Consider the following 20,668-nt stretch of genomic DNA (forward strand, 5'->3'; position numbering starts at 1 on the left):
ATGCACATATATAATTATCTATTCTGTATATTGTATTCTATGTATATGGTATTTTCTGTGCTTCATTTTATTAGTATCAGTGTTCTGAATAGACATGCAAGTAACAATATCACTGTACTGTTTGCACATGACAATAAACTTGAACTTGAAGTGTGCAATGCAACAATGCTAAATGTGTATACCAGTCTTAAATATGTAATATGATGGGATCACGCTGGGATGATTCTGTGCTGAATGCACACTGCAACTGACCCATCATTCTTTATTATTAGAAGTAAGTCAATCATGAAGAATCCACTGCATCCACTAAACAGTATCATCTCCAGACAGAGGAGCAGCTTCAGCTACAGACTGTTCTCACTGTCCTGCTCCACTGACAGACTGAGGAGATCGTTCCTCCCCCACACTATCAGACTCCAGTTCCACCCGGGGGGGTAAACGTTAACATTATACAAGTTATTGTCTGTTTTACCTGCATTTTTATCACTCTTTAAATTAATATTGTTTTTATCAGTATGCTGCTGCTGGACTATGTGAATTCCCCCTTGGGATTAATAAAGTATCTATCTATCTATCTATCTATCTATCTATCTATCTAGAAGTAGTTGTATTAATAGTATGTGATATTTACACTGTATTTTTAAAGAAATATTTAAACAATGTTTGTTTTTATGCTGATCTACATTTTGTCTCAAAACTGCATTTGCAAACTAGTTAATATTGTTAGTCAGTCTGCTTGAAACCGGTTTAAAAGGAACCAAAGTTGTCCAAAACTCAAACATTATTCAAACAAGTTGAATTATGTGAATATCATGGCAGACAGATACCAGTCCATTGTTGTGGGCATTGTATATTTCACACATACAGCTTATAGTCATGAAAACGTTGATGGATCAAATAAGTCTATTAATGGCTCTATTTACTAAAATTTGTTCCTGTCATTTTTTTCAACCAATTTAATTTGTAACACTGTTTTAAAAATCATTTAAAAATATATGAAGATTAATATTGTTTTATATGTATATGATTTTCTGGTGGGAATGCAAAATATATTTATTAATTAGAAATCTTTAGCTAGAACTGTATTGTATTGTTCTCCTGGGGTACGCTCTGTTTGAAACACGGAACCACCACCCATTACCCTGCACATTGTCGGTATGTACAAGTCAAGGAAATGAATACCAGCACCATGTACTGATATGTGAGAAGGCACTGTGAAATGTGTAATTTGAAACTTTAAAGTAAAAATTTTAAGGTAGTATACTCCATCCATCCATTATCCAACCCGCTATATACTAACTACAGGGTCATGGGAATATACTGTATAACATAATACATACGAATAATACATTTTTGTATTATTGTTTTGTAATGTAAAAAAAAAAAAAAATTAAATGAATATGCCGCCCTGACCAAAACACTGCCTGACACGCTCGCCTTGTTGCCTGCTCTGGAATGCAGCAATATTTTTCAACACATTATACAGGCCACAATAATCACAAAAATTAACATATTAACTTTCCCAGGCTTATATTAATATAAAGCTTAGTCCATGGAGTTATTTTAGAGACCATGTTGGTCCTTGAGAGATTTGTATAGAATGTACAAATAGCAAAAATATATGAAAAAGATTTTGCTAATACTAGATGTTCTAACCAATTGATATCATCTTTAAACTTTGAACCTTGCTTCCAAATGCCTAATATGCTATTTTTAGAGTAACATTAGTTTAATTTGTCAACCTATACAAAAAAAGCTAATGTGATTCAAAGTTAAAAGCAAAAAAGAAACTTTATTCATGACAATGTGTGAAAGAATCTTGACAATGTAGCCAACATGTTTTTCCTTTAAATTATCTCAACTGTATAAACCGGTCCAATGTAAGACAAGGGTATGCTTCTCCGTCTCATGTTGCTGGCATTAAGGCATTTGGCATGTACAGAACTGGAAGGTTGAATTTCAGATTTTGATGGCAGCGTAACTGACCTTGGCGAGTAAAGTGTTTGAGAACTGCAGAAAGTTGCAGACAATGAATGCTTGGTAAAATTTGATCTTTTTGAGTTAAAACTTGGTTTCCTGTTGCTTATTTTGCGAGATTCGCATGCAGTCCTTGGTCGCCTAGCTGAATGATTCCTTGCACTAAGTGTGTTAGAACAATGGCCATTGTTATTTGAAACCATAGGAGCTTTGGAACCTGTAGGTTCATAGTCATATAGAGGAAGACATATTTCAGTACAATCTGGTTGCCTTTGTCTTTGTCTCTTGAGTTTGGTTCCATTTTTTGTATAACTTCCCTTTTTACTTCTAGGAGTTGCTATCTGGGAGCGGAGCTCCTTAGATTTCTCTTTTTGTATGGTAAGTTGTTGCAGCTTCTCCATTTCCAATAAACGATTTATAATAGATCCAAAATGTGTGCCTGAATACTCAAAAAGTTCTTTTTGTTTTGGTTCTGTTGACAAAAACTTTAAACTCAAGGAAGGAGGGAGAAATTCTGGATAAGGAAACACTGCGCTTTCAGGTACAGGTGACTTCATGTCTGCAATATTCCTTTCATCTAAGCCAAAACTGAAATGAAAAGGCTCCTGGGGTGAATAAGATTCTCCTCGTTCATAATCTGACAAATCTGTATCATCTGACATGAAGTCACTTAAGCTACTGGGAGTATCATCTGAGGTTTCATGATTTGTGCTGGAGTCTGGACACTTGGCATGCCCTGAGGCAATAAGTTTAACTTTCCCACTTCTGGGTTCATCAGTGGCATCTGTTGGTTTTGATGAATTCTTGACATTCTTGGAAACTGTTTCCTGAACCACTTCAGGTTCCGTATGTATTACATTGTAAAAATGGTAGGGAGAACTGCTTATCAAAGAGGCTGAGGTAGTTAGATCTGCAGAATGTTCTGAATCTTGTTTGATGTTTCCAATGCTTCTTAAACTACAAGAAAAAGAATAAACTATTAGTTACATCCTCAGTTTTTTATTATTTTTCTCTAATTAATTTATTATACAGTTTATTCTTTCTTTGAAGGAAATAGAGCAAAGGATACGGCATCTAACATGTATACCTAGTGCCAAGCAAACTAAAACATAAATAAACCTTTGGGAATTCAATAGTGATCCTTAATTGTCTTCAACAGTGATGCATGCTTCAACTCCACCCATGAAGGTGTTGAAAATGAGTTGCAATCATGGGTAAGATTAAGAAGCTTTCACAAAAGCTGAGAGAGGAAATTATTTCATTGCACCTGAAGGGCATCGGGTATAAGAAGATCTCCCAAAAATCGAACATTCCAAGAGGTGCCATTGGGAGCATTATAAAGAAGTTTAAAACTTATGGCTTATCTGCAAACCTGCCTGGCTGAGGGAGAAAGCTCAATGTTTCATCAACAACTTACAGTAGTCGGGACAACTAAGAAAAACTTCTGTGTTACTGCAAAATGCGTACAGGATGACCTGATGCAGGCTGGGACAAGTGCTTCAGCGGCAACTATAAGACGAGCACTGAATAAATAAGGAATTAATGGCCGCACTCCAAGATGCACTTGACTCTTGACCACAGAGAACATCAAAGGTTGACTAGAATATGCCAGGGGAAATTTGGATTGGCCTGCAGGGTTTTAGGAAACACTTCTATGGACCGAGGAAGCTAAATTGTAACTGTTTGAAGACATGGACTAGAGGTATGTCTGGTGTGACAAAGGTCAGGCTTATGACTAAAAGAATACCATCCCTACAGTCAAGCATGGAGATAGGCCATTGATTATGTGGGGATGTTTTTCTGCTGCAGGAACTGGCAGTCTTTATCAGGTAACTGGCATCATGGATTCCCAGAAATACCTGACCTTTTTATGGAGGAACACGATGCCCTGCTTTCAGAAATTATATCTCGGAGATCATTGGACTGTCCAGCAAAATGATGATCCCAAGCACACCCCCAAGTTAGCCAAAAGCATGGTTGAAAAACAGATCCTGAAATGTCCTGGAGTGGCCTGTTGAAAATCTTTGATGGGATATTAAGAAAGCAGTTGCAACACAGACGCCATCAAACATTAATGAGCTGAAAGCTTTTGCCCATGAAGAATGGGCAAAGATTCCAACAGAGAGGTGTAAGAAGCTTGTCAGCACATACCGAAAACAGTTATTAGAAGTTATAAAGGCTGAAGGGTGCTCCACAAAATACTGAAGCTGGGGGTTGAATAATAGTGCACATGCACATTTATGAAATGAGCTACATTTTTCATTTTAACTCAAATTTAACTTAATTTAACTTAATTTATAACATTATGAGTTATGTTCTCACTATAACTCAATAAATACTTTTTTTGTTTAATCAGGCTTTTTCTCATATTTTCATTAACTTTGATTCATATCATTTTAATGTTTTTGGAAGTGAGGGGGTTGAATATTTTTGATTGTAACTGTACTACTATGAGGAGTCTTGACTTGGAGAAAACTGATATGGATACGGGGATTGGCTTCATGACTCTGAATTGGAATAAAAGGGTTCAGGAAATGAATGACTAATATACCAGTTAAGATAAAATACATACATTTAAAAACTGCTGCAAGTGATGGATAAATTCAGACTCAGCTAAAAGCAAATGTTGCATTTTACTAATTGCATTGTTGTCTTTGTATTGGGAATAATCAATCCATTTATACAGTACATTTACTGAAATCATATAGTTTTACGGTCATCAGTAGTAAGTCAATAAGGAGCTCTGGATGGGGCGATAGTCCATCACGGGTGTCCTTACTTATACATTTACATTGACTTACCAAATGGGGCCAATTTAAAGTCACCAAAATACCCTAACATGTACTGAATGTTTTTTTAGTCTGGGATGAAAAAAAACGGGTGGCACAGTGGTAGCACTGCTGCCTTGCAGTTAGGAGACCCGGGTTCACTTCCCGGGTCTTCCCTGTGTGGAGTTTGCTTGTTCTCCCCGTGTCTGCATGGGCTTCCTCTGGGTGCTCCGGTTTCCTCCCACAGTCCAAAGACATGCAGGTTAGGTGCATTGGCGATCCTAAATTGCCCCTAGCGCGTGCCCTGTGGTGGGCTGGTGCCCTGCCCAGGGTTTGTTTCCTGCCTTGCACCCCGTGTTGGCTGGGATTGGCTCCAGCAGACCCCCGTGACCCTGTAGTTAGGATATAGTGGGATGGGTGAATGGATGAAAAAAAGCAAAAAACACATGGAAAACGTGTCCATCGATGAGAGTGCTGCACTAACTACTGGCAACACCTTACTACCAGAAATAAACAAGGTTACTCTGGGCTGAAGTTCTAAAAATTTAAAGCATTTGGCTTTTGGGAACAAAATTCAAACCTTATGAGATAATCTTCCACTCGCCTCTGCTGAGGCACATGAATGCAGGACATTATAATCAGTAAGGCAGACTTTTTCAAGAAATATGTTACTTCTAGCCTTGTGAGTGTTATTTCTAAATTATAGTGAACACTCAGATAATAGACTTGATTCAGCTAACCATGAATTAGAAAAAGTGGGTAGAGAAAATGTATGGCTCTATAGATATTACACAATATAAAGAAAAGAAAGTATGCTTAGTATGCAAAGGCTCAGCTAAATATCTGTACCACAAGGTTTTATTTAACTTGAACATTTTTGTGAGCGTTATCTTTAAATGTCATAGTAGCAAGTAAAAAAACATTTTTATCTAGTATCAGTTGCTTTTTGTTTGCCATGGTGGTTCAGCCATTCCAGACTAAATATTTACTTGCTCTCTTTTTGGAAAGATGACAATGAAGCCACAGGGTATGTTTCAGAGGTTGAAAATCAAGTTTAAGAAGTCTGAATTAACGAACACTGTTCAAATTTGGGATGTTTATAAGGAATGCAATGATTTACTTCATGAGATAGAAGTACTTAATAAACATAAATACTTGCATGAAATATTTGGAAAACTACATTTTGTGCTTCAATTTAAATGTTTCAAGTCTAAATATTCTCAATAGTGGTAGAAATCTGTAATTGTTTCACCCTCTGATAGAAGGGTCGATCCCTAGTAAAGTAAATGTCTATAATTAGGGACCTTAAAATAGTCTTAAACAATAACCCACATGCTTAAGTTTGAAATTTATTATATTTAACCTTCTGGGATAGACTCTTAGAGGGCTAGGACCACCAGTAAAGAAAATATTATAATATTATCATATTCATGATCAGCAACATTGACATAGCGTGAAACAATACAAGAAAGGAGTATGGAGGGAGCACCTGAGGTCGGTTGATGTGGCATGCACAACTTCACGTCCTTTTGATCATTTTCACTGAAGACACCTATTGGTTTACTCTTTATATTAACAGTCTAATTTCCTGCATGAAATATGGTCCAAAATGGTCTAAAAATGAGGGATTTTCAGAATTAGAAGGCCAAAAATGGGGGAAATTCAAAGGGCATATCTAGACATCCAGATAAGTTGAACGGTGATATGGGGGGATTCTCGTATAGAAGAGCCAGGAGGCATGGGACAGAAAAAATGCTGAAGTAATTTCAAACTGTTCATAATTATGAATACTACTTTTTACATGCGACCATGACATTGGAATTCTTATGCCTGCTGATTCCATCCATCCATCCATTTACCAACCCACTGAATCCAAACACAGGGTCACGGGGGTCTGCTGGAGCCAATCCCAACCAACACAGGGCACAAGGCAGGAACCAATCCTGGGCAGGGTGCCAACCCACCGCAAGACACACACAAACACACCAAGCACACACTAGGGCCAATTTAGAATTGCCAATCCACCTAACTTGCATGGCTTTGGACTGTGGGAGGAAACCGGAGCGCCCGGAGGAAACCCACGCAGACACGGGGAGAACATGCAAACTCCACGCAGGGAGGACCCAGGAAGTGAACCCCTGCTGATTCCCTTTGTAGCAAATGAATTAAAAAGGATGTAAAAAACAGCAATAAAATATACCGTAATGCACAAAAACAGAATATTAAAGGGCAGCATTGAAACATTTAGGGCACTCCAGCTATTCGTGGCACTCCATGGCTTTGGCCTCCATTGCCTTATGGCAGAGGTCAGAACAGTTTGTGCTTGGGCTGAGGGTCCTCTCGTGTTGGTAGAATTTTCATTTGACATCAGGAACATGCAGTACACCAATAACACAATTGGAATTCAGTATTTCTCACCTTTTTAAGGATTCTTGGTACATTAAACAGTTCTGTGATGGAATCTTCATAGCTTTAGGGGAATATAACATATTTGGATAAATCTGAAAAAACAATAATGCAAAAGGGTGCATTTAAAGTGAACAAATTTATGTAATTAAAAATTGTCAAGTTCTGTTACCCTTTTTGGAAATTATACCACATTTTCCAAATCACTCAATTACTTGGTCACAAATGAGTACGTTAAAGGAACGTCCATCCCTCACTAGATTTTATTTTTGAGGAAGCCTCTAAGTCTTAGTGTAGAGAACTGAAAGCATCAAAAACAGATCAAGGGCAAACTCCTAGAATATAAAACAGGCTAATTTATTAAATCTATAGAACTAGTTAACCATTCTTCTGAATCTTTACAATCTTAATTTTTCATTTAAGCAAAAGAACGCTTCAAATGGTTAAGTACAGCCATCCATCCATCCATCCATCCATCCTCTTCCGCTTATCCGAGATCAGGTTGCGGGTGCCACTTCTTCTAGCTCTTCCGGGGGAATCCCGAGGCATTCCCTGGCCAGCCGGGAGACATAGTCCCTGTAGCATGTCCTGGGTCTTCCCTGGGGCCTCCTCCCAGTTAGACGTGCCCGGAACACCTTACCAGGGAGGTGTCCAGGAGGCACCCTGATCAGATGCCCAAGCCACCTGCGGAGGAGCAGCGGCTCTACTCTGAGCCCCTCCCAGATGACTGAGCTTGTCATCCTATTTTTAAAAGAAAGCCCAGACACCCTGCGGAGGAAACTCATTTCAGCCGCTTGTATTCACGATCTCGTTCTTTCGGTTACTACCCATAGCTCATGACCATAGATGAGGGTAGGAGCGTAAATCGACTGGTAAATTGAGAGCTTTGCCTTATAGTTCAGCTTCTTTTTCACCACGACAGACCGATGCAGAGCCCACATCACTGCGGACGCTGCACCGATCCGCCTGTCGATCTCACGCTCCATTCTTCCCTCACTCGTGAACAAGACACCGAGGTACTTGAACTTCGGCTAAGTACATGTGCGCACAAAATTAATTTTATTATTAGAGTTCTTACATTGATTTCCACAGGAATGACTTGTAGATTTAGAGTCTATAAAAGACGCTATACAGTGAATGCCATCTATAGAACACTAATCTATACAGGCCTCTACTATTAATATGGGAACTTCTATTAATTTGTGTAGACAGACAAGAACAGCCCCCTTAAACAACCACAAAAAACATAAAAAATAAGATGAAATATCCAACCTGGCTAATCATTACAGATTAGTCACAGTGAGGTATTTAAAAGGCTTATTGCCATAGGTATGGTGGAGGCAATGTATTGTTACTTGACACACTTCTGCTAAATAATTTGTTGCCTATTATATCACAATGTAAAAAAAATAAATATATAAAAAAATACTGCTGCATGAAGTGCTGTTGGAGACAATTACTGCATTGCTTCACCCCTCATCTGCCCTTGGAGAACAGGCCCTTTATGGCCCACAAAAGATTCATGACTACACTCTAGCTGGGTATTCCTCTGCAATTACAGAGATGCCCACTAGATCAGAAGTGATTTGGGAATGTGGTAGAAAGTAATTCCATGATGGAGCATAAAGCCAGGAGGAGAGTTGGACTCAGTCACTGAACTGGTGGGTACAAGAGATGCATGGTATAAGAGAGAGAGGCTAGAGGTGAAATAACCAAAAGAAAGGTGCATACTTTGATGGGAAAGTGAAGTCGAGACCCCACTTGACAGAAAAAGGGATCAACCTCATTGAAAGGCCACTATGGTCTACAAATCTTTTTTCCATTTTTTCTTAAATTGTATTATTACTTTCTGAATATTCTTCCTCGCATTCTTTTTTTGACTAATTTGCATTTATTTTATTTTGGAACATTTCTGCGTTATTACGGATTTGTGCAGTACCCACATCTACAGTACCACAAAATGCTATTTACCACTGGGTAGTGAACATATGTACTGTGAAATTATGGAAGTAATCAGAAAGACCCTGCAACTGCTTGGTTACAGTAGCTATAATGAGATATTGGAGCCCTAAATCATCTCTGTATGATTTTATCTATTTACTAGTTATTATTAACCAGTAAACCTCCAATTCTCTAAAGAATCGCAAATCCAAGAATGGCAATCATTTTCTGTTCCCTCTGATCTTTGGAGGGATGAAAAATCATGGAGGGTGGGATTCTCTGTACTTTATAAACTTATTTTAAAATATTACTGACTAGCTCCTGCCATGTTTTGAAAAAAGTCTGTACTGATCCTCTAACTGAGTATTTGATTTTTTCCAATTTCAAATAATATAACACATCGGTTTCCCACTGACTTAAAAGAGGAGAGTTTGGGTTCTTCCAGTTTATCAGAATAAGTCTGCGTGCCAACAGTGTAGTGAATGCAATCACAATTTGTTTGTCCTTCTCCACTTTAAGCCCCTCTGGAAGAACCCCAAACACAGCTGTTAATGGGTTAGGAGGGATTGTGAGTCCAAGGCTGTCTGAAAGGTAATTAAAAATTTTTGTCCAGAATAATGTTAATTTGGTGCATTTCTAACATTACTGCTGTACACTTCCCGATTGCCCAAGTTTTTGGATACAAACTAAAAAAACACTAGTGTTATTTTCAGTATGTTTATATTGATCTCTGGGAACAAACTCTTTTTTTTATCCTTTGGATAATCCTTGTGCTGACATTTTGCCTCAGGTACACATACTATTCTGGTTTTGACTCTTTTGCTACGTCCCTTCATTATGATTTCTGTCTCATTTCTGGGATTTGTTTACTTGATTCTCATTCTCCTGAATTTGATCTTCGCTGCTTTATATTACCATGACTCTTCAAACCATCAGCTAGGACTGGTATCATAAAATCGCTTGACGTCTTTGAATAGGAAGTGTAAGCATAAGGTTAAAGATGAAGCATGGTAGTGGAAAAATAAATTTGTGCCTGGATGGACCAGTGGAAGCTGAGAGTTGGGAACTGTTCCATCCCCCTATATGTCAAGTAATGGTTGTCCTCATATGGCAACCCTATCGGGACACCTGCAGTGATGCTTGGGAGTTGAAGTCCGGAAGTGTAGCCCTGTTGGGGTCCTTGAGTACTGCTAGAGGGCGTTATTGGTGGAGGTATAGCTTCAAAGGGGGCAACACTCAGCAGGAGGTAAAGAGGAGGAAGAATTTATTTGGTTTTGTATACTAAAGTAGTGGCTAATCTTTGAAGAGGTAATTGAGAAGTGCTTTGTGTGAAAAAATATCCTATTTTATCACAATAACATGTTGGGTATTATTGTGTCTTGAGTTTTGGGCTTAGTGGTGCCCCCTTGTGGCCACAATACCTAAAAGGTTTCAAAGGGAACACTGAAAATAAACGAATCCAAAAGCAAAACCAATAACAATAGCATTAAAGTCCAGAGGATCAAAAACACTAACTCAAAATGTAAAATTTTAAATCCAACAATGATAGCCATGCAATATGAGCAAGAACTAATGTCTCATAAAAAGACCAAATAGACTGAAGCATCATTAGTGTTTAATATAAGTCTATATGTATGTGTATGTGTGGTGGGCTGGTGCCCTGCCCGGGGTTTGTTTCCTGCCTTGAGCCCTGTGTTGGCTGGGATTGGCTCCAGCAGAACCCCGTGACTCTGTAGTTAGGATATAGCGGGTTGGATAATGGATGGCTGGATGTATGTGTATTTAATGTTTTATTGTTGATTTTAAATTCTTATTTTTTATATTTTTATGTGTTCTCCATTATGTTTCTTACGTATTGTATCTTTTAATGATGTGCTGTTCCTTGTGCTTTTTGGGTGAAGCCCAGTAGGTGCGGCCACTCTGACATCACCACTCCTGAGCCCTTGCTTTAAACTTTTCAGATCAGAAGAATACTGTATTTATTGTAGTTCTGTGAGTATTGCTGTTTATCTGATATCTCTGACTTTCTTCCTTCTGTTTCAATTATTATTATGGATTGTGGATTTCGACTTGTTTGTTGTTTTTACGTTGTAAGACGCTAGGTGTTGCTGTTGCCCCTTTAACCCTAACAGACAGGCGCTCAGGACACAGAGTAAAAGCAATAAGAAGTGTTTTTAATCCTTTTCTCCTATAAATAGTTCCTAAAGCACCACAGCCACAATATTACTGGCAATAAAAACAATAATCACGATTCTTTTTCTTCTCCTCCACACCCCCCATCAAGCTTCATCCACCTCCATCTGACTCTGGCTGGGTTCCCAGCAGTCCTTTAAATAGTCCTTCTGTTCTTCCTCCCATGTGACTTGCCAGTACAGTGGAACCTCGGTTTACGACCATAATTCATTCCAAAACTCTGGTCATAAACCGATTTGGTCGTGACCCGAAGCAATTTCCCCCATAAGATTGTATGTAAATACAATTAATCCGTTCCACACCCTACAAACTGTATGTAAATATATATATTTTTTTAGTTTTAAGAACAAATATAGTTAATTATATAATATCATGCACAGGGTAATAGTAAAATAAATGTAAAAACATTGAATAACACTGAGAAAACCTTGAACAACAGAGAAAACTAACACTGCAATAGTTCACGCTATAGCGCTAAGAACCGCTTGATAAAACATTTTTTTTTATGAGTTTTAAGCACAGGGAAAAATGAACATTTGAAAAATCTGTAATTTAATAAACCACCAAGAAAAGTAACATTGCAACAATGCACGCTACGAACCAATCGCTGGAAACAGAAGTGAAAACATGCATGCCCAGTGCATTCTTGAACTGTCTTCTCTACCTTATGCATCCAGCTCTCTCTTGTGTGTGTGTGTGTCTCTCTCTCTCTCACGCGTGCTTGGGTGTGTATGTGTCGCGTTCTTTCTCGCTCGCTCGCTGCACAGGAAATGCACAGGGAGAGACTGAACACGTACAAACTGAAAGGGAAACTGGTTTGTTCGTATACCGAGTGTGTGGTTGTGAACAGAGGCAAAAGTCTGGCAAACTTTTTGGTCATAAACCGATTTGTACGTGAACCGAGACTTTCGTGAGCCGAGGTTCCACTGTACTTCCGGGTCACCTGGAGAATTCAAGTTCGTTAATCAGCCTGGAAGTACTTTGGGGCTTCCATCCTCATGACTATCTAATACTTCCAGGCTATAGGGAAAGCATGAGTCCCCAGGTCCTTCAACAGCTACCCCTGGCAGCACCCATGGCACCCAACTCCAAGTCTCAGGATGCCCTGTGGGAATCTGGGGCACCGCTACACTCCAAGGGAGTTGCCACCTAGTGTTTTAGGGGAGGCAGTGTAGCCAGGTAACTGCCTTCCTCATCCTTCCATTTTAGGGGCACCCCGGCTGGGTTGAACTGCCGGCCGTCTCTCACAACGTTTTTCATGCTCTTTTGAGCATTTTGCTATATTTTTTATTTTTATGAACAAATCCTTAATTTACAGTATAAAGATCCTTTTTTGCCCTTTTATGCACAAGATGCAGGTTCACGGTTATCCTACTCCTTTGTGTTTCTTTTGAGATATTTTGGAACTTTTGTAGTTTTTTGCCAGATCTTCTTCTTTGGGGCTTGCTAAACCAAACTGATTATAGCTTATTAAGCTCGACAGGGCGACCCTCATCTGGGCTGGCCAGTGAAACCTCTGGCCAGCCTCTTGTCTTATTTTAAAGGTGTCCCATCCATTTTGCAATGTTTAAAACTCCATTTCACAACAATTGGAGTCATGAGATTGGTATGACAATGGTCCAACTGGACAGAAATAATAACTCATGACATTGAGGGAAAGTAATGAGTGGAAAGTGAAAGTGAGTGGCCATTTAGCCCAACAAACTTGTCCAACCTATTCACCTAGATTGTCCAAAATAACATCATTTTGAGATTTGAAGGTCCCTAAAGTTCTACTCTCACCACACTTCTTGGTAATTTATTCCATGTGTCCATAGTTCTTTGCATGAAGAGAAACCTTGTAATATTTGTATAAAATCTGCTCTTACCAGGTTTCCAGCTGTGTCCCTTTGTTCTTGTTGTGGAATGCATCTTAAAGTAATAACTGGAATTCACTGTATTAAGTCCTTTAAATCTTTTAAAGACTTCTATGAGGTCCCCTCTTAATCTCTGTTTGCTTAAACTGAAAAGGTTAAATCTCTCCTCATAGGGCATGCTTCCTAATCGCAGAATCAGCCTAATCAGTTTTCTCTGAATTTTCTGTACTGCTGTTATGTCTTATTTGTAATATGGTAACCAAACGTGTACACAGTATTCCAGGAGAGACCTCTTTAGTGTGTCATGTAACTTAAGCATAACTACCTTTGTCTTCACACATTGTGCTATTCAACTTGAAATCCTGTTAAGTTTTTTGATCACTGCTGTACTTTGTCTTGATGTAGATATTGATGAGCTCACTATGACTCCTAGACTCTTCTCATAAGAGGCACTTACAAATTGGAGACCTCCAATGGAGCATTCAAAATAAAATATTTTTTACTTCATTCATATAATATTTTACATTTACTTACATTAAATTTCATCTCCCATAAATCTACCCAAGCCTGTGTGCTGTCCAAATCTCCTTGTAATAATTTGACTGATTCTACATTATCTGCCCTTCCACCTAGTTCTGGATAATCCGCAGACTTAACCTGCATATTTTATTTTTTTTCCTGTCCACATTGTTTACATATTGTATATTAAAAACAAAGAGAGGGCAGGAAACCTGTAAAAGAAGCCCCAGAGATGTAGTAGAGTTTACTTTTTTCTTTTATCCTGCTCTTTGGATTCTTCCTTTGTTCAGTTTTCTGTCATAATTAGTTTTATAATGTTACTTATAGTTTAATTGAAAGAATTAAGACTTGGGGAGATATTTACCAGATGAAAATAAATTAATATACACATAAAATATTGCACACAGTATAATATATATAAATACACAATGAGGTAAAATTGAAAGTATACCTTATGAGTAGGACTTAGGGAGTCTTAGTGGACTCTTCACTATCTACTGGGCATGCAGACAGTGGAGCAAAGTCATTAAGCAGATCACAGTGGCTTATCCCAAAGGACAGATTTTACCTGTTTTGACTGAGATATTAAAGTACCACAAATGAGGTGAGAGAAAGAATGATCGAGAGAAACAGGCAGAGATGAAAACTGGGAAAGATTAATGAGTATTAAGAATACCAAAGCCCAATATGCTTACCAAATCAAAATCATTGAACACACATACAAATCCCTGACTCTGTAATAAGATTGTTTATGAACTAAAAACATACAAGAACATTCCATGATATCCAACAATGGGACCACAACAAGCTTAATGACCATAAACAACATGGCCAAAGTCATGCAAAACATGAGAAATGGCAGAGTCTATGAGAATAAACCAAAACACAAAATGATAATACAAAAAGTATAATGATAATAGTTTATAACTGAATACATAATGAAAGCAGAATATGTACAAAGCCAAAATCAGGACATACTAAAAACAAAATTATTAGCAATAAGAAAATTCACAGAATGTTAGATTATATAGCTTGATGTGTGCATACAATTTCAGGTCACAGTAATAGAAACAAAAAAAGACAGCTGCACTAGAAAAGGCACAGGAAAAAACACCTAGACTGTTGCCTGATCAGTGGGGTATGAGGTAGGAGGAGAGGCTGTTTTAGTTTAAGCAAACAGAGATTGAGAAAAGACATGATATAAGAACTCAAAATTTTTGAATGGAAATAGTACAGTACTAAAAATATGTTCATCAACAAGAACACAAGGATGCAAATGAAATCAAAGTCTGGTTAAAGGTATGCTTTACAGAAATGTTTGAAGGTTTTTCTTCATCCAGATAAAATTGCTCTTATATTCTTACCTTCTTATGCCGGGGACAGGGCAAATGTGAGGGATAAGCAGAGAGGGAGTGACAAATAGTTTAGAAGCCCATCATGTGAAATATATGTGTTAAAATAAATGTCTATATTTAAAACACATTACTTTCCCAGATAGTTTTTTATTTCAGATATTGTAATGGCTGCTCATGTGTATGCATCGGTCTGTCTGTGAGTCACATTGTGGACAGGACAACTCAAACCTAAATCACTCAGTCTGAATGAAGCTTAGCTCAGTCTTTTAAAAGCATGTTGATTTTAAACAAAATTCCAGTAGCAGATTTTAGTCACAGAGATAACTACGAGTATAATAAAAATACATAAAGAAAAAATTATGATTGGGTGAAACTTTCAACTTTAAGTTTTTAATGAATTTAGATATTTTAGGCATGTCTTAACAAAATTTGGCTGACTTTGTTAGCGATGTCTATGTGTGTTTCTGTGGTTGAATGTGAGTTCATTTAAACATAAACCACTCAAATTGAGTGAAACTTGGAACTATAGAATTCTAGAAGCCTTTTGTTGAAGGAATGAGCAGGATCTTACTAGAAAGAAAAGGTATTTTCTTGTAATGTTTTAAAAGGCGAACCTTTACACAGTTGTCAACAGCTTGGTGTGTTACTTGACTACTGAAAATGTATTTTGTCCACTTATGTTTTGGTGTTTGCTTAAAAATGATCTGATAATTAAAGTACCAAGTGCTGCTCTGTTATATTTTTTGGCTGTGTAAGTTTATTTTGCTATCTATAATGCAAAACTGAGTATATGTTTTCATAAGCTATGTCTAAGATATAAATGCATGCTGTGCTGTTGAGGCTATAATGTCAGAAATGTGAGCTGAAGGAGCTGAATTTAGAAACATGATTTTAATTGTGTGAACTTTGGATGGTTGTATAAGAGTGTTCCTAGTTACACAAGCACATCTCACTATAGCCTTCTGACTCTCATGGCAGAAGTGTGTGAGCTCTAAATAATCTTTTCAGAATTAAAAGAAATGTAATTACGGTGGGCCGGCGCCCTGCCCAGGGTTTGTTTCCTGCCTTGTGCCCTGTGTTGGCTGGGATTGGCTCCAGCGGACCCCCGTGACCCTGTAGTTAGGATATAGCGGGTTGGATAATAGATGGATGGATGGAAGAAATGTAATTGTCTTGGAAACAGAATGACCACAGCATACCCATATTAGCTTTATAAAATCAGTAAAAAAGCTGATCAGAGAGAGAAGAGAAAGGAAGAAGGAAAAGTCAATCTAAGAATTCTTTGACTTCCTACTGACACTTGAAAAAAACAAGAACTGGGCCACCTGGAAACATTAAATATCTAGCAATACAATGTTTGATGGTGTTCACCACAGTGGTGCAGTGGTAGCGCTGCTGCCTCGCAGTTAGGAGACCGACCCGGGTTCGCTTCCTGGGTCTTCCCTAAGTGAAGTTTGCATGTTCTCCCCGTGTCTGCGTGGGTTTCCTTCCACAGTCCAAAGACATGCCTGTTAGGTGGATTGGCGATTCTAAATTGCCCGTAGTGGGTGCTTGGTGTGTGGGTGTGTTTGTGTGTGTCCTGCGGTGGGTTGGCACCCTGCCCAGGATTGGTTCCTGCCCTGTGTTGGCAGGGATTGGCTCCAGCAGACCCCTGCCCACTAAACATTAGACGCCGTATGGACGTGCAGATCATGTCTATATTGCGTCCGTCGGTCCAAGACCAATTCTCGACTTCTACACGACGTGCAAACTATGTCTGCTATTTGGACGTCGATCTATGACCCCACTTAGACGTCGATAAGACGTTAAAAATCGGACGTAACTTTTTTGGACGTCATGGGGACGTCTAACACAGGTGCAGGAAATTTAATGAATTAAATTAAGTTTTTTCATTAAAAAAAAAGGTAATTTTTTTTTTTTACATTTTTTTTACATTTATGACAAATATCTAGTTAATTAATAAAAAAAATTATGGTGGGCATGATTTCATCCAGTCAATGCCACTGATTTGCTGAGGCAGCGCGTCATCATATTCCAACGCCACTCTGATTGGCCGAGGCAACACCCCAAGGCATTCGGCGCGAATCACTTTGTTCACTCGATCGGCTCTGCCAATGCCGTCTCAAAAAACAAGGCCCGCTCATGCCTGTGGTGACGTCACATTCGAGGTGCTACAGCAGCAACAGACGCTTATAGAGAACCTGTCGCGTTGTACGCGTGTAAATAAATTATTCCCATGTAAAATTGATTAATGCAATGCGTGAAATAACAAAGGCAAGACAGTTGCGTTATGCATTTCATTTATTTTTATATAAAACGTCACACATAACGTTTAAATCACATATTTGACATACTTAACAGCGACCATTATATAGGTATCAGCAACTCAACATTAATGCAATTAATGCCTTAAACATGAGATTAACCCAAGAGTAACACTGAATACTGTATTGAATAAAACAATGCAATACTGAATGTTCATATATGAAAATGACTATGATAAAGTAAGAAAAAAAAATAGAAAATCACAGCGACGAGTGGTTGGCACCATATGAAAAATGAATATTTACATGCATCTCAGGAAATCACATATTCCTGGATTATACAGAAGTAACGTGAAAAATAATGCAGATTTACCCGCTAATAATCACAAGAAAAGCTACATTTAACACTTTGTTAATGCAGTTAAATCTAAAAAATAACAAGCAACACCAAATAAAATACAAACAGCCATTATTTTGAAATGACTAATGATAAACGATGATTTTGTTCATACCATCATAAAATAAGTAACATTAACAAATGTGCTGATATTAATCTGTACGAAAGCAGAACGTTATATCAAAATAACTGGCTTATTAAGTTACCTCTTTTTTGTCAATGTAGCCAGTTTACGTTTGAGGTTAGCTTTTTCCTTAAAAGTACCACGTTTATCTAAAGTACGCTTGCAATGCTTATTTAAACAGATGTTGGCCACTGTAGACATGGACAACTTCAGTAAGTCACAGATACTCTTCCCAGAACCACAATTACCAACTTGCAGTCCACATCTGTTCAGGCGTTCGTTAAACATTGAGATTAATGCAGATTTTTGATTTTTTAACAATAAAAAAATTGACTCATATTCAGCATTAGTAACAATTGACTGGAAAATCAAAAACATTTGTGTAACACATTCAACCAACAAATCTGAGGGCCATTTCAGACCACCCCTGTCTGAGTCAAGCAGGTAATTATATTCCTGTGAAAATTCTAAGACTTATCCATGACTAGCTCATTTCTGCACATGTCACACTGAAGTGACTGAACTGCGCCTGTAACCATTTTAAACCCTACATAACCAGCAACAAATATAAGTGATTTTACCTGCCCTAACCTCCATTTGCAGCATTATCGATGTTACCCGGCACGCGGTGCAGTTGTTCTCCATTAAAATAAACAAAACACATCAAAATATTACCTTGCACTGCACGCGAACATCTGAACTTATAACCTTTACGACTGCAATAACTTTATATCAAAAACTAAAACGCCATTAACTTTCTTTACAACTTCAACGACGATCTTAGACGGAAAGTTCAGCTGGCACTGTTTGTAAACATAGCACCTCGATTGTGACGTCACCGGACCAATAAGTAACGCATGAGCGGGCCTTGTTTTTTGAGACGGCATTGGCTCTGCTCAGTTTGTCTTGCAAGAAGCGGAAGAAACGCTCGGCCAGGTGAGTTAATTGTATGTTTATTCATGTATTTGTAAGTGTGAGTTGTTTATTTGTGTTAGGGTGTTACTTATTTTTTGTTTTGTCTTCTACTATGTTTGTTAATTGAGACTTATGATCTGTTTGCGAAAGTGTTAGCTGTTTAGCTTTAGTGGCCATTTTGCATTGCCTCTTTGTTAGCTTACATTAGCGAAACATTGGCCATAGTTAAAATGGCCGATGATTCGAGATGGCATTGATAATTTGGTCAGCACAGCAGAAAATCTTAAAGTAATCCCTCCTCGATCACGGGCGTTCCAGAACCCCCCGCGATGGATGAAAATCCTAGAAGTAGAAACCATATGGTTGTATGGTTATTTTTATATATTTTAAGCCCTTATAAACTCTCCCACGCTAGAGTCCTCTAGACATAAAATAACACCCTTTAGTCAAAAGTTTAAACTGTGCTCGACAAGACAGATATCTTCTTTCTCACAATTAAAAGAATGCAAATATATCTCTCTTCAAAAGAGTGCCCGCATCAGGAGCAGAGCATTTCAGAGTGAGAGAGAGCTCGCAAAGAAAAGCAAACAATCAAAAAATCAACACGTGTGCTTTTGTGCTTTTAAATATGCCAAAAGCACCGCGATAAAGCTGCATTTATTAGAGGAGCGTTCGTATCGAATAGGCAAACAGCCCCTCTGCTCACACCCCCTCCGTCAGGCACAGAGAATGTCAGAGAGGGTGAGATAGAGGCAGAGACAAGCAAACTATTAAGCACCACGCGGGATGCATCTTATATCATTGAGGAGTTTTAGGTAATATATGCTCTGATTGGGTAGCTTCTAACCCATCCGCCAATAGCGTCCCTTGTATGAAATCAAATGGGCAAACAAACTGAGGAAGCATGTACCATAAATTAAAAGACCCAGTGTCGGCAGAAATCCGCGAACCAGTGAAAAATCCGTGATATAGGCCTATATTTATATATGCTTACATTTAAAATCTGCGATAGAGTGAAGCCGCGAAAGTCGAAGCGTGATATAGCGAGAGATTACTGTACTCACTGTTTTGATTCACTCTGATTGGCCGAAGCAGCACGTCATCATAGCTCAACCAGTAAACGCCACTCTGATTGGCCGAGGCAGCGCGTCATCATATACCAACGCCACTCTGATTGACCGAGGCAACACCCCAAGGCATTCGGCGCGAATCACAAGTTTTCTTTGTTCACTGGGCTCTGCTCAGTTTGTCTTGCAACAAGCGGAAGGAACGTTCGGTCAGTTGAGTTAATTATATGTTTATCCATGTATTTGTAAGTGTGAGCTGTTTATTTGTGTTAGGATATTGTGTGTTACTTATTTTTTGTTTCGTCTTCTACTCTTATGTTTGTTAATTGAGACTTAAATATATATCCAAGTCAAAATATTGTTTATATATATATATATATATTTTTTTTTAATGTTGAATTGTAGCCAGTCATCGTGAATGTGACAATTACAACCTGACCAGTCAGGCAGAGGACGACAACGATGATGAGGTGCCATTTAAATTGACGAGGAACCGCACTAAAAAAGGAACTCCAGAGGGCTTTGTAAGAAATGGTATGTTTCTCACTCTCAAGTAACAAGATGTATATCAATTTTGAGGTCAGTCAGATGGATGGTTTGAGAATTATGCATGGAAAACACACAGAGACACTCGCACACAGGCAGATGTTTCTTGCATGTATTGATAGATGACATTTGTAATCTGACACATTGGGCCTCAAATTTTTGACTTAAATGTGTATCAACATTTTTTTGCAGAATTGACAGATTCAGATGAAGAGTACATCAGGGGTAATGGTTTTCTATAATGACTTTGTCACTTTGTTTCAAGATTAATAACTTTTTTTTAATAAGGTTATTCCATTTTTTTTTGAGATGCATATGCTTATTTTCACTGTATTACCTC

General features: G+C 38.2%; 1 protein-coding gene across 1 annotated transcript in view; it reads right to left on the reverse strand.

The window, feature by feature from the left end:
* Window positions 1-1,847: 1,847 nt before the first annotated feature.
* Window positions 1,848-20,668, reverse strand: part of LOC120529901 (protein FAM217A-like) — a 32,436-nt gene continuing 13,615 nt past the window's right edge. Inside the window, exons 3-4 of the mRNA XM_039754113.1 lie at window positions 7,164-7,246; window positions 1,848-2,934 (exon numbers count right to left, since the gene is read on the reverse strand). Coding sequence (XP_039610047.1) covers window positions 1,848-2,934; window positions 7,164-7,246 — 1,170 coding nt within the window. The remainder of the gene's footprint in view (window positions 2,935-7,163; window positions 7,247-20,668) is intronic.

This window comes from Polypterus senegalus, chromosome 5 (genome assembly GCF_016835505.1).
Source record: "Polypterus senegalus isolate Bchr_013 chromosome 5, ASM1683550v1, whole genome shotgun sequence".
Taxonomy (NCBI): domain Eukaryota; kingdom Metazoa; phylum Chordata; class Cladistia; order Polypteriformes; family Polypteridae; genus Polypterus; species Polypterus senegalus.